This window comes from Centroberyx gerrardi, chromosome 16 (genome assembly GCF_048128805.1).
Source record: "Centroberyx gerrardi isolate f3 chromosome 16, fCenGer3.hap1.cur.20231027, whole genome shotgun sequence".
In the NCBI taxonomy this organism is placed as follows: Eukaryota; Metazoa; Chordata; class Actinopteri; order Beryciformes; family Berycidae; genus Centroberyx; species Centroberyx gerrardi.
Window position 1 is genome coordinate 19,737,600 of NC_136012.1, and position 14,647 is coordinate 19,752,246.

General features: G+C 42.4%; 1 protein-coding gene across 1 annotated transcript in view; it reads right to left on the reverse strand.

Annotated features, from left to right (window-relative positions):
• diaph2 (diaphanous-related formin 2) overlaps window positions 1-14,647 on the reverse strand; it is a 386,425-nt gene that overhangs the window by 338,899 nt on the left and 32,879 nt on the right. The window contains exon 6 of the mRNA XM_078288946.1: window positions 12,781-12,801. Coding sequence (XP_078145072.1) covers window positions 12,781-12,801 — 21 coding nt within the window. The remainder of the gene's footprint in view (window positions 1-12,780; window positions 12,802-14,647) is intronic.

Below are 14,647 nucleotides of genomic sequence, written 5' to 3' on the forward strand. Positions count from 1 at the left end.
TTAAACTGATGCCTCTCCGTTTTCATTAGGCCGTGGAGCCTAAAAAATGAAGACAGAGCCACTGAGATGGATGCAATTAAGAACGGTTGTTTTACTACACATTTGTGTCTGAAGCGTAAAACGGTGGTGCCGAGTTAATGCATGAGGTGCTCACGCAGAGAGAAAAACGAGACCCAATGTTGCCACACAAGGAGCCATATAAAGAACGGCTTGACCACAGAGGCACATTGTGGTGCAGAAGGTAGCTTCACACTGTAGTGCGGAGGAATTGGCCTAGTCAGGATTAGTTACACTGCTGACTACTGAGGGGGAGGGACAGGCTGGAGGAGTGCAATAAGACAGTTCACTGCTCCCGATCTTGGACTCTCTTTCTCTCACTTTCCCCCGAACACTCCTTTCTTTCTCTCTCTTTTTCTCTCTACCGCGGCCTCCTCTTAATCTACCATCTCTCTCTCCATCCATCTCTTTCCCTCTGTCTTCCCCTTTACCCCTCTTTTTCTCTCTCTCTCTCTCTCTCTCTCTCTCTCTCTCTCTCTCTCTCTTTCTCTCTCTCTCTCTCTCTCTCTCTCTCTCTCTCTCTCTGAATGAATGTAGAATGCCTCGTTGGTTTCACAGAATTCTGAGATGTCCAGTTGCAACCCAGGCAGAGAGGGGAAACAAAGAGAGGGATGAGACACACAGATTTCTCTGTTCTGCTGTGCTCTGTGCTCGCTGTAGCAGGGGAGGGAGCTGCCTGCTTCTCAGCTGTCAGTGATGCCCTGGCAGAGCCTCGTCTGGCCACAAAGCTACTCAGACCAAGACCATGGAGCGAGATCAGGACTCGAACGCCTCCTCTCCTTCCATCTCAGCACCACTGCCACCACACACATAAAGACAGACAGACTCTAAAACGGATCTGCAAAACATGTACATGCACACAAGCAAACCCGCTCATGCATGCACGGACGCACACACACAAACAGACCAACAGCCTTGAATGTAGAATATTATGAATGAGACCACTCAATATCACCAGTGGCTCTGAATACTGAATTGTATTTCTATTAGATACTTTGAATAAAAACGCATACAATACCAAATATCCTCGCTCCGACACAGCCTTCAGAAAGCCTTGTGTATACAGACAAGGTAACTGGTAGACAAATTGATAGACTTCACCCTCAAAGTGGAACGTAATGTGGAGCAAAGAGAAACATCTAATTCAAACCTCAATCCATCCCTTTATAAAGCAAACCCATTTGTGCAATGACACTAGCACCGCAATTCAAAGAGACAGAATTGTGTACACTAAGCATTAGCCTAATGACAAAACACTAAGAATGGGCCTAATGTGCAAGTTCATCCACAAATTAGCCCCGTTTGCAGCTAGCAAGCAGCACTCTCCTCTGATTCATATCCCCTCCATCACACACACACACACAAACACACACACACTTGCTGGCGTTCCACACACAAGTAACCATGACTGGAGAAAATGTCCGCCATACTTAACCTGTCGACTGAACATAAGGATGGGTGAAACCATTGTGGTTTGACCTCGGGGAGAGAGGGAGCAAGTGGGTCACACTAATGTGGACCAATCATCTCTCCTGGAGTCATTAAGATGATCAATGCCATTCTAATGAGATAACATCTGGAACAAAGGGTCCTAATAGCAGACAGCTGCTGGGCAAAGTGAGCTAATTAGAAGCACATTCGGAGATGCTAACTAATGCAGCAGCCGTTGTGCCCAGGTTTTGGACCCCGCCCCGTAAACTTCCAAAATACAACATGTTGAATATTTCATATCTCCTCTAACAACTAATCACGGCAGTGTCATATCAGTAGTCATGCTTGAGAGAGAGAGAGAGAGAGAGAGAGAGAGAGAGAGAGAGAGAGAGAGAGAGAGAGAGAGAGAGAGAGAGAGAGAGAGAGAGAGAGAGAGAGAAGAGAAAGAGAGAGAGAGAGAGAGAGAGAGAGAGAGAGAGAGAGAATAGAGAGACAGCAATACCTCGACGCCTCGGCTTGACACGAATGCTTATCGAGCGGCACTGAAATTGGTCAATTATGGAGAAAATCTGTTTTGAGGTAACCTTTCAGCTTATTAAATAAGCTATGAATCAATCTTTAGGGCAGAATGGCACTTTGGCTTTTAATGAGTGAACGTGTCTCACTCCCTCTCTTTTCCTCTTCTCTCCGCTCTTTCTGTGTGTGTGTGTGTGTGTGTGTGTGTGTGTGTGCGTGTGTGTGTGTGTGTGTGTACATATGCTTATGCATGTGTGCTTATTGCATAGGAAAATGAGGGAAACAGATGTGTATAAAGATCATTGTGCAGCACTGTGGAGTTCACTACTTCTCATGCTGTTGAAGTTACACACTGTTGATTAAAACACTGAATAAAAGTGGCTCTATTGGAGGACTAAAACCATTAAAAAAAAAATATTAAAAAAAAAATACCTGAACAAAAAAGTCCACCTCCAACACTGGCAGGCAGGCAAGATCCAATTAGTCCTATGCTTAGAAAAAGAAATAATGGAGAGGAGCGTCAAAGAGAAACTTTGTAATAGTGTCTGTAAAAGTGTCTCTACAAGTCTTTGGTAATCATGAATAAATATAATTACCATGAACAAAGAGCATTGTGTGGTCTAACGTGAGCTTAAAAGACACCCAATTGTTAGACCAATGAAGCATTAATTACATCTAATGGGGAAAAAAGGGAAAGGATAAAAAAAAAAAATTTCCAATCACACAGTCCCTCTCTCCCATGCTCTCGCATGTTGTCTCATCCTGTGCACAACAGAATCCCTTTCCTTTATGTAAATTTTTAATCAGTTTTATTTCAGATAACATCCGAATGCACCTACAGAGAATTTAAACCCATGTGGAAAAGAAGCTAAAGAATGTCCCATGTCATATTTTGCATAAATATATTAATGTCAAATTCAGTGCAACATCAACAATTGGCATTGCGTTCTGTAGTCCTTGTGAGCTTCTGTCTATTGTTTTATCATTTCCCCTCTCCACTGCGTTTGATGGAAAACTGTCCCATCTACTGGAAAGGATTTCTAAGATTTTGAGACAAATACAGCATGGGAACTCCTAAATGGGAGCAGAAAACAAGTCATTTGTGCCAATGTTTTATTAAAATAAAAACTTGACATTTAATTTTAAAAAGTAGAATCTTAATTAAGACAAACATCTGATTAACTACATTAAAAAAATGAAATCAAAATAACAACATAAAAACAAATGCAAGTCACTATTTTTACCCTGCATTGATTTTCATCTTTAGGCTCATGATCAAGAGACAACAATAAGGAATGTATTTCCTGTATTTTATTTCAGGCTTATTCTATTTCATACAATGTATTGACTTTTGGCGTATTTAATTGATTTCAAAAGGTATGTTATGCTACTGAATAAATAAAATACCATAAAATTCATTCATTGCTCCGATTCATATAAATCTGGTACTTCTGAAAGATAGTACTGTGTATGGGGGAGGTATAGTAACACCAGAAAACTACATTAGTATGGGCGGTTAGGGGAATAGGAAGAAATACCATCAGGTTTGAGTGCAGTCGACACTGCAGCAGCACTATTCCACAGAGAGCACGACAACGGCGGTGAAAAAGCTCCCAACTAACAGTAATTGGTTTTAAAATAATAGAATTCATTACAGTTATGGCGCTTGTTCAGAAATGCAAACAGGGGAGGAAAAAACATTCACTGGAGACTTGGGCTGAACTGCTTCACTAAAAACCATGGGGAGATGAAAGGCATAATTCAAATGACAATTTTAGAACCCTTAGTTCATTTATATCAGAAGCTCCGAAGATGTTGCCGGCATAATAACATCAAGATTTTTTTTTCTGTTCTTTTGTTCTACTTGCAAGGCTTGGAAGGAACTTTTTTCCTCTCAATTTCATTCTTTTGTGGTAGCAAATTCCTCCTCCTCACACTGAGACATGAGAGGTGACACACAAACAATCTAGCAAACAACACCCGTCGGCAGCAGAGACAGCCAACTGAAAGCTAACATGGGAAATCTTGACAGGAAGGAAGAAAAACACCTCACACATGACAGTGAATTTGCTGCTTGTCTTATTAAATGACTGTGTAATTACACACATCACGGGTCTGCATTGTAAGGTCCTGTGTTTTTATCACATCCTGTGGCAGACTATGTTTGATCCAAGGCCAGCTTCTCAGGTGTGAAGATGGCATTCACCCAATCAGCCTTAAAAAAAAAATCTCTCAACACCACTCAGGACATAAAGATACAGGTCAGCCATCTCTCAACATGATTGGATGTCAGCTCACCCGCTGGGTCTATATCCAACATCAAGGACATCATCATTTGGAACACTATACATCCGCCATCAAATCAGCCTTAGGCCAATATCCAGTAATTGGCCCCATTCTCAAGAAGTGCTTGATATGGTTTGTACACCAAATGATGGATCCAAAAGCCTATAGAGCCTATGTCAAAACATCAGCAAGAAGAGATGAAGATTTTTTTTTTTTATTTTACTCATATTTATTTGGCACAGATACCTGAAGAAAAACAAGACCACCATATGGCTGTGCATTAAAAATTGATGCGGCATGTAAGTGAGGGCACCAGAGCCGAGTGACAAGGTGGAGGAAGTAGAGATAGTGAGCACAGCATGTGCGGGGGAGCAGGGATGTGCCTTTCCGCCACTCTCTGTCACCGATGTCTAAGGTGAAAAACAACCTGGGCAGACGAATCCATAGCCAGCCTAGAACATGTCTCAGCGTAACACATGTGGCCCTGAGTCAGTGTCATGTCAGGAGCACAGGGTGTCAATAAGCAAATATGGCTCACATGGAGGGATGGGGTCAGAAAAGAGATGACGGTTTAGTGTGTGTATCTCTGAGGAGAAGCAACTGCAGTGGAATAAATAAGAAGTGTGAGATAGTGATGTGGTGTCAGTCTATGGGCAGAATGCATAAAAGGGATATACAGAGAGAACAATGAAGGAAAGATAGTGATTTAAATGGTGTGGTTCTCCGAGCATGACCGATGTGTTGTTAGCAAGGGACTGCATCTGTTCATCATAGTGGCGCCGGTCTGATAAATAATTCAGGTCCGATTGCATAAAAGTGTGGTCAATACAAGAGGTCTTATCGATAGCAGGCGAGGTAACGCGTGCTTCCTCACAGGCCCTGACTGTGCAAGTGAAGCGTTAAAAGGAAAAAGCAGAGTGGACCCGCTAGGGGCTGGCTGTCTACCGCCATGTCAGAGGCAGTCTCACTTTTAAATCTGTACACAGGAAAGATAACAATGATGAATCTGTTCTTTTTCCTTCTTTTCTCCCCTCCCTGTCTACAATTGGAGGGTGAAAGTATTGATCAGAGAAGACAGATCCATTTGAATGCTGTTGAGCCATTTCACACTTATTCTCCCTTTTAAAGATCAGACTTCTAACAAATGGCATTAGTGGCAGACATAGTGGTGTGCTACGCGGGTTGAGAGAAACCCATTAGGTCAATTCCATAGCAGCAATGTGGCTTTTCAGCCCCTATGCGCTGCACCGAATGGCCAATTCAATGGGCATCCACTGCCACCAAGTGCTAGCCTTCAGTACTACAACAACTACTAGAGAACTGCAGTCATTGCAGCCTCTATCTGACCAGAGGCATCAACGACCAACAACTGTGTTTATAGCAATGAGAGTGATACACCCTCAGCAAGCCAGATAAAACTAAGATCCAATGCCATCAACGGTGTTGTAAAATATCCCTAATGACATACTCAGCCCTCATCCGTTTCCTTAAGTGCACTGCAAAGTTCGGCTGGGCACAACGGAGAACAGACAAAAGAAAAAGTGATAAAACTTGAAGGCTGCCATTTCAAAATGGTGGCCCATCTCTCCTGGGCACCCTTAAAAAGGAAACTGCAAGCCAGACAATAACACAGCAAGTGATCTGGCCTTGATCATGTCACCAATCATTACAGTGGAGAGCTGTCTAGGGAATCAGGGGGAAGCTGGCTGTTGATGAGGCGATTATGTGGCTTTACTCTTGTGCGTCCAAGTATGACGGCGCTATGAAAGCGCTGAAGCTGATAGGGAGAGACTATACCTTGTTAGCACTCTGTTGTGCTGAGTGGACTAGTTGGCTGAGCAGAGGGGGTCTCCCACAGGGCCTGGTGGGCTTACTGCAGGAGTAGGAGGATTATAAACAGGCCATAAATGTGTCTCTCTCCAAGCCCCACAGCTAGAACAACTTTGGTTTCCCCTCACGTTGACCATAAGTCCCTGTGAACAGCCACCTCTCTTTGCCCTCTTCTTCCTCATCCACACATAGTTCCAGTTGTGAAATAGATGTTTTGAATCAGTAGGCTGTATGCACATGCTTGTGTGAACACTGTCCACTATACACATAGCATCTGTCATTGTGTGAACACTGTCCACAGTGAAAGGCAAATCCACATATCATCTGTCATTGTGAAGTCACACTGTATTTGGTGCAGATAGGAAAATGCACAAGAGGGGAGAGGCTGGGAAGGTTATGAACAAAAGTGCATTATCACATCAGCCACCACACACGTTCCCCATGCAAATCTTGACAAACTCAGACACAGCCCACATTTCACAGAGATCACATCTAGAAAAAGAAGACAACTCCATCAACCAAAGCAAATAACTTGCTAAATATACACAGATGTGGAGAAGGGAATCAAAAAGCTAAAGAAGCAAATAAAGAAATCGGGAGTGACTGGAGGAGCGGGCAACCATAAAACATGGGGATACACGGAATTTCACAGCTGTGTGAACAGTTAAAGCAGATGCGATGGGATGTGATGGTGGATGCATACAGAGAGGCGGGTTGTAAAAATATGCTATAAAGTTTATGGAGCCTAATGCGGCCCTGCAGGAGCCTCCTGCCGAGCTGAGCAATGCCGGCAGTGCCGTCGAGTGTGTGACAGAGCTGTGGGGGAGAAAAGTACAACTGAGAGCATAGGCAGTATTCACAAGCTCCATCATTGGTATATCCAATATAGTGGGAATGTGCGCGCACACACACACACACACACACACACTATATATTATGTATACACATATAAAATTCACAGATATGCAATCATCAGAACTAAAAATCCTGCATATTTTCTTTCTCCCTCCCCCTCTCCAAGATACACTCTATCATACTCTATCTCTCTCCTCCACAATATCTGAATCTAAGCTATCATATCCAAGACTAATGGAACTGCAGGGAAAATAACAGCGCTACTTACTACATGCACAGACACACAAGCATGCATGCATGCACACACACACAAACACACACGCACTCAAACACAAATTCAGACAGACTATAAAGCATTGCCATAGCCCCCTTTCGATCCAATATCAGCATACTGTGACCACTCCAGCCTTTCATGTTCCCTTCAAAATAATGAGATCCAGCTCTCCCCTTTTGATAGAAGAGGACTGATTGTTTCTGCCTTTGAAAAGACATATGTTGTATAATACAGGGGAGAGGAGATGTGTGGAAAATGAAGGAAGGAAGCAAGGAAAGAAGGAAGGAAAAGAGCAGTAAGAGAAAACAAAAGAAAAAGAGATGCTAAAAGAAAAGTAAGAGAAGGAAGTAAAGAGAAAAGGGACCTCTCTTTCTCATCCCCAGTGGGAGCTGGTGTTGACTTGATCCTTCCCACACAGCCCGCCCCCTATCATCGCTAGCCGTGTTTTTTTTATGTTAAACCTTCGCTTCTTCCACAGCCAGCAAAGGTCAAGCCAACCATGAATGCCTGAAGACAAGTCATTCAGCAGAAACTTGCAAAGTTGACTTGATAAATCTGTTTTGGGTCTGTACACCGTGAAGTTGAACAACATTATGTGAAAAATGAGACCTAAGCAATTACACTATTAACTCAGATAGCAATAGGTCATGTTAGATATACCATTGTATTAGTGGTCATCGAAGTGAACTTTTTCACTTTGCTCAATTTCAAAAGATTTTTAAAGGGTAGTGTTCGAGACAGAAGAGTAGAAAAAGCTGGTAATAGTAAGGTTTGTCAAGAGACAGAAAAGAGTGCTCCAGCACAATACGGCTTAATTCAATTGTGAAGCACTATTATTCAAATCCCTTCGCCTTCCCAAATCCAATATGAGTTCTCAGAATTCTTTCAGACAGAGAGGTGTAATAACCCTTTATAAAAATGTCTACAGATTGGATGAAGAATGAATCAATCAGATCCCACTTGACATTTCAGAATTAATTCTCGACAGAAAAGAAATTTAAATTATATGCGAAAAGGTGTCTGCATAAAATCTAACTATACTGAAGTGTAAATACAAGCTCAAAGGGTTGGGGGTGAAAATGAACATTTTTTATTTTTATTTATTTTTTTATTCTGGCTGAGCTCTAGGCAACTTTGACTAATGGTCCCGATGGAAGAAGCAAAAGCACTCGTCTCTGCTCACAATATTGCTCTGGTGTCATTCCAGTGAAAACAACATAAGTTCATGAGACAAAATCAGGCAGTGAGACATAAGCTCAAAGACAATGAGTGCATATGTACAAAAATGGAATGATATTCATTTTTCTCTCAGATTTGTTTTCTTAGTTATCCTTTTGAAACAAAAAGGTAAATTTAGTGCTGAGTATTATATATTGGTACCGAGTATTCATATATCGTATTGTAAGCATCTGCCCTGCTAAAGTATCTTTGAGCAAGACACTGAATTCCTACCAGCTCCAGTATTGCCGTTGTAACTGACCCTGCTCTCTGAGAGTGAAAAGAAACAAAATAAACATACTTGAGTAAATGAAGCAGCAAACATTCGGTATCCATTAAAGGCTTTAGTACAAACTGACTACAGATTAGCTGAAGATACACCATTCGACTTTAGTTTGTCAACTAAATCCTCTCTTATCATCTCGGTCTCGGACAACTTTTTATGTCCATCAGATGAACTCCAAAGGAAGCTTTCAGCCAATCAAAGAAACATCTTATTCAAACAGTCCCCTCCAGAGCATGTTTCCTTGATCTTAATTTGGATGGAATCTATGCTGAACAGTGGATGAGGGCATGGGAGGCACAAGCTATTGATTCATTTTTCATTGCCGTTCTTTTAAAGCACCAAGGACATGTGCCACATCAAATCTGCTCAACCCTCAGCACCCAGTTTAATAGCTTGCTTGAAACAAAAAGTCTTTTGAGGCATGTGGGTTTAAAAGGTAAAGAGGGGAATGAAGGAGGGGGGGGCCTTGATTTTCTTTCAGGCTCACCATATGTTTTTTTTTTTTTAAAGGTCCTTCGTAAGCTCTTGGCACAGTGAACGAGCACCGAGTTGGAGTAAAAGAGGAGGCAGATGTCTGTTTGTCCTCATATCCATGCAACTCTCTTTCTCGCTCCCTCTTTCCCCATCTGGATGACTTGCAATCCTCTGGCCTTATTGATAATTTCTTCTTGTTTACTCTCCTCGTCTCTGTCCCCATTCTCTGTCTAGACCCTCGGCAAAAACTTAAACCAGCAGTCAACATGAGCAGAAGTGGAGCATCAGGTGACAATGAGCACAGGTGGCTATGTACAAAGTCAACCAATCAAGTGCAACACACACAGATGCGAAGGTCATTCATTTGCTTGGGAATATAGACATCATCTCCTCGAGCAAACAGAAAACACAAGACATAGGAAGGAGGGCTAAAAAATATCACCGGTTCAATGAAGACAGATCTGAATTCTGGCTTTCAAGTTTTGCACTAGAATAAAGATGAAGGAAAATTTTCAAGGTTATCTTGTCCAGTGTTATACTAGTGATACAAACAATAATCTCTGTGGAAACTATGTGTAACTATACAACCGCTAACCATAGCCACAGAGAGCACTTTCCCTGAGTTTAACTTAATGAAAAAGAAAGACCTTGTAGTCATTCTGATTCACATTCTATGACATACAAATGCCAGCTTTCCACGTTTTAGGCCCCATGCTATTTCATGAATGACAGCTCTTTCTCATGCTTGCCACATCTCACCGCCCAACCACATCTGAGCACTGTTCTGTCAACCATTTTCAACACCTAACACATTTTCACACACTGGAAAAGAGGTCATTATTAAAAATATGTCTCGGCCACTTTACAAGAGAAAAGGTCCACCTCCAATACCTATGTGGGTGGAAGGAATCTATTTCATTTTAAAAGAAAAGTTTTGTCCATTATTCCAGGAAAGGAACAGAGAAAAATGCTCAATTCTGTAAACCAACTCAGCTAGTGCCAACACATACTCATCTGGTCTCGTCTCTCAGGTTTGAGGTGTTTTTGGCTCTTTGCGCACGCAGAGACACACACACGCATATACAGTACACATCCACACAAGCAAACCATCACTCTCAGAGCTGACCAGCGTGTTACCGTGGAAACAGGCAGGGGGGTCTCATACAGATATTGATCACCTCCCTGTGGTCTGGAGATGGTTACTGCAGGTCAACACATGGAACACACACTCATTCTCTTTAGCACGTGCGCTCTCGCTCCTTTAGTCTCAGCATTATTCCATCTGAGCTGCAGAGCCTGTCAATGGTAGTATAGAGAAAGGGAAGTCTGCTTTCACAATAACACCGCAGGAGTCATTGATAGATTGTTGTTAGAACGTGGCGCTGGAGTTGTGACGTAAATCAGGCCAATCTTTACAGAGACTGAAGCTATAAAGCCGTCATACTGGTCAATAGGCTGCTGCAGCACAGTGCCCTAGCAGAGCTGTCTGGCCGGTCTGGACATTTCTCGTCTACCTGCAGGCACCTTGATAGCCAGCTACGTGGGCTACTCATCTTCCCCTCAAACTTGATCAAGGAGGTGGGGAGGGCAGATGGGACTTAGCAGTGTTGTACACTTACACGCTGGCCAGACTGGATTAGAGCCAATTCACACAGTCCTCTATTCCCGCCTCATTCTCTACCTGGAGAGGGGAAAGTGCCAGAGAGATTTCATGCCTGAGACAGAGGAGTAAGTGTTGCGAGTTCCCTATAGACAATCCTAAACAACACCCTCCATCCAGCACCTCTGAGAAGGCTCCCTCCCGCCGAGGCGCGCTGACAGCGTGAAAATGGGAATCTGCCAGCCAAGCAGGGAGCTAACTGTAGCCCACAATCGGCTAACCAGGCTAAACGCTTTCCCCCTGGTTCTTTAGCTCTTTGAGTGGGGCTTTTAAGACTGACAGCTCCCAGCTTTCACTACGTTAGTCAGCTCTGCGGGCTACTGCTGCGGGATCGACACAGAGGTTACAGAGGTCAGGTCAAATGGTTCAGAGTGCTCTTGAGTTTGAAGAAACTTCTTGATAATCAGGGTCTTTGGCACCTTCTGACATGGTGTGCAGAACTTCTGAAAGTAGGCCTCCACATCCTCGGATGAGTGGTCATGATACAAGCAGGGGTAATTCTGTCATATTCCATTTACTGAACACAATGTAGTCATTGCTGCTGATCGAGAGCTACTCCATCCACCTCCATACAAGCCTAGCCAAAAACCCACTCTTCCCGCAGAAATAACCAAGCACAAAAGAACAGTTTGACAAAAGAGGGAGAAAAAGCAATCGATACAAAACGTCTCTCTGTAAAATGCCTCAAAGAGCGAGGTTTGTCTGGGTGCCTGGACAGAGCAGAGGCCAGGTCACAGTGTGCTGCTTTACCTTGTCCTTGTTCCTGTTAAGCTTTACAGTCCCCTTAATCCTTAAGAAGCTCTCAAAAAGCAATGAAATACCATTAAAAGGTGACAATTCAACACTCTCAAAAGCAATAACTGAGCGTTTTTTTCCTGAAAGCCTCTCAAAAATCAGGTCCAGCTCTTTACAAAGGCAACAGGGTGCCACTTTGTGAGAACTTGAGAGAGAAAATCTGCTATTGCCGCATTACAGTGTGGAGAAATGAAGAAGTATTGGCAATCTGTTGACAGTGTATATTTATAAAGATTATTGGAGTCTTTTGTAAACTAGAGGGAGGGAAAGTGAAATGACATCCACAACAAAAACAAGAGCATACATTTGTGAGACAGAGGTGACATGCCTTAATGTTTTGGAATAGAGACAGGGGTGTTGACAACAAATTCAAATATATAGCTATGAATACTGCCACTAAATTAAACTAGCCCAATATTTCTGTGCAGGGGAGAAAAAATGCACTTAATATCTTTTCCACTGTTCAATAGGTTGTGTGTGTGTGTGTGTGTGTGTGTGTGTGTGTGTGTGTGTGTGTGAGAGAGAGCATGCACATTAAGTGTGTGTATGCATGCCCAAGTCTTATTAAGTGATACATTCTCAGTATGTGTGCTGTCTCAAAGACAGAATGAACACAGTGAAAGCCATTTAGATGCAAAATGTTCCAATAAACAGATTAGATTGCAGATTATGATTATTTGTGTAAAAACTATCGCTCATTGTTGGTATTACAATATTCAAATGCTAATAGGTGTTAGACTGCAATCCATTTCAAAAGAGAAACGGCAAAAACCAACAAAAGGATTCCCAGTTCATTTTCAGGCTGTATAATTTCAAAATCCCTCATTTGAACGTGCTACCATTTATATGCAGGAATTGTGTTGGCAATTTATAGCCCTTCCAAATTACAGCCCATTAGCAATATCAAGGCTGAAAATAAACATCCAAGCCATAAAAATGACCTCACTTGCACATTCTGGAACGTACTTGACAACATCTTTCCAAAGGGGAAAGGAGAGACAGTAGGAGGGGAGGATGGAGGGAGAGAGGGAGGGAGAATGAAGACAGATACATGGAAAGAACAAGACTCAGAAGCCAAATAAGTAATGGGCTACTTACCGAAACTTTGCTCCCAGTTATCTGCATGCAGCGGTCAGCGAAGAGGGGAGTTAATGTGCAAAAAGACACAAACAGCACAATCATTAGTAGGCCAGAGAATCCTCTCCACATTACAGGTAGAGAGGCATTAGCGTAACTTGACATCACAAACATCCCTCACACAACTAGCACACACTAATACTGCTGACATTTTTAATGGACAAATGGACAACAAGAGAAACTTTGCAGTTGAAGGCACATATTGGAAAAGAAAGTGTCTGAGTTTGGCAGCCGCAAGGTCAAATTAAATTTTTTTTTATTTACAGTCTGTGACTCAATGAAACATCAAGAAAAAGCAGTTAGTAAAGGATAACTAGTTAATTTTGAATCCCTCCTCTTTGTTAAGGTAATATTGATAAACGACGACAATAACTGTGGAAGTGATGAATCAACATAATGAGACACGTTGATTCCCACACAAGGGTATTCATTAAATGATTAACTGGCCAAAATTTGATTGTCCTTGCAATTGATTGATTGGTGTAGATCCATCCCCTAAAAGGAACAGTGGCCAATGTGGACAAACAGGTTGTAGAGGGTCTCCCAAGGCTAAAATCAATCAGCTGCCATCAGCGCTGGGCTTCAGGTGTCAAATTTGTGTGGCATAGCTACCTTGAGCCCATGCAGTCAGCACGATTCCTCGAGTTTAACCTTGTTATCTGTCAATAGTGGCAGGTAGCGGGAGCGTTTTTTTATTACTGCAACTGTGGTGCTTGTTTCACAGTAGGAGGGTGTCTGTCAGCCAGGTAAATGTATTCTAATCTGTAGCTGAGCACCTCTCTCTCTGCTGCAAGTTCTGGAGGCAATGGACGTTGATTACAGTATGTTACAGGACTCACTGCACACTCCTGTCTTTTTCCCTTCTTCACTTTCTCTCCCGTTTTCATTTTCTCCCGTTCTCTCTCCCTCTCTGCCTCCCTCCCTGCCATCTCTTCCAATCTCCCTTTCCATCCCTTTTACTGTCACTCTCAAACTCTCCCACTCTGTGGCCATTTGATGCTTGGTTTCCCCTGTTCATCCCTCTACCAAGAGTTTATGACAGCCATAAAGTCAGTTTTAAATGTGTCGCAGCTTGATCATGCACATGCTACTTTTTAATCATAAATCCACATTTCCCCTGGCCTCCGATGAATGTAGCATGTCATTGTCTAACTTTGGGGAATATTTCACACTATCTGCATACCGCAGGCACCTTGAGATGAGTCACACGGATGTAAATTACAACTTAGATATTTTCCACGGCTGTTGTTATGACTATAAGGTAGGATATTTGTCTTTGAATCGTGTTTTAGAGCAGCTTGACCTAAAGAACAGACACTATCTTGAGACTGCACAGACAACAGTCAGGGAGGAGCTTGAGGGGGAACAGCACAGTTTCACTAACTTCAAGTTGCTATTTTGCACACAATGTAACACCTTGTAGTCACTAAAACAGGGACAAAACTCCTGTCAGTTCTCAGGAAAATAACACCCCAGGTAATAATTTGAGTAGTGCTGAGGTATTACCTGGTGTGATATGCTAATGAGCATCTCCGGTGCTAAATTATAATTATATATAATAATACAAAACACAGTATAAACAAACTACTGAGGACATGTCACCTTATCATGAGAAAGGGTATTTTTTCTCTTTCCCAAACAAATGCAACCATTACCAATTGTTCATGGTGTAAATCTATATATTATTCATTATAAACACTCATCATTGTAATGAGAAAGGGCCTGGATTATCTGAGCAACTGTCAAGCTCTGTGAAGAGACAAGGTGGTACATTGGTGGTCATATCCAATAGACCCATCTTAAAATGCAATTGCAATTATATGGCTGC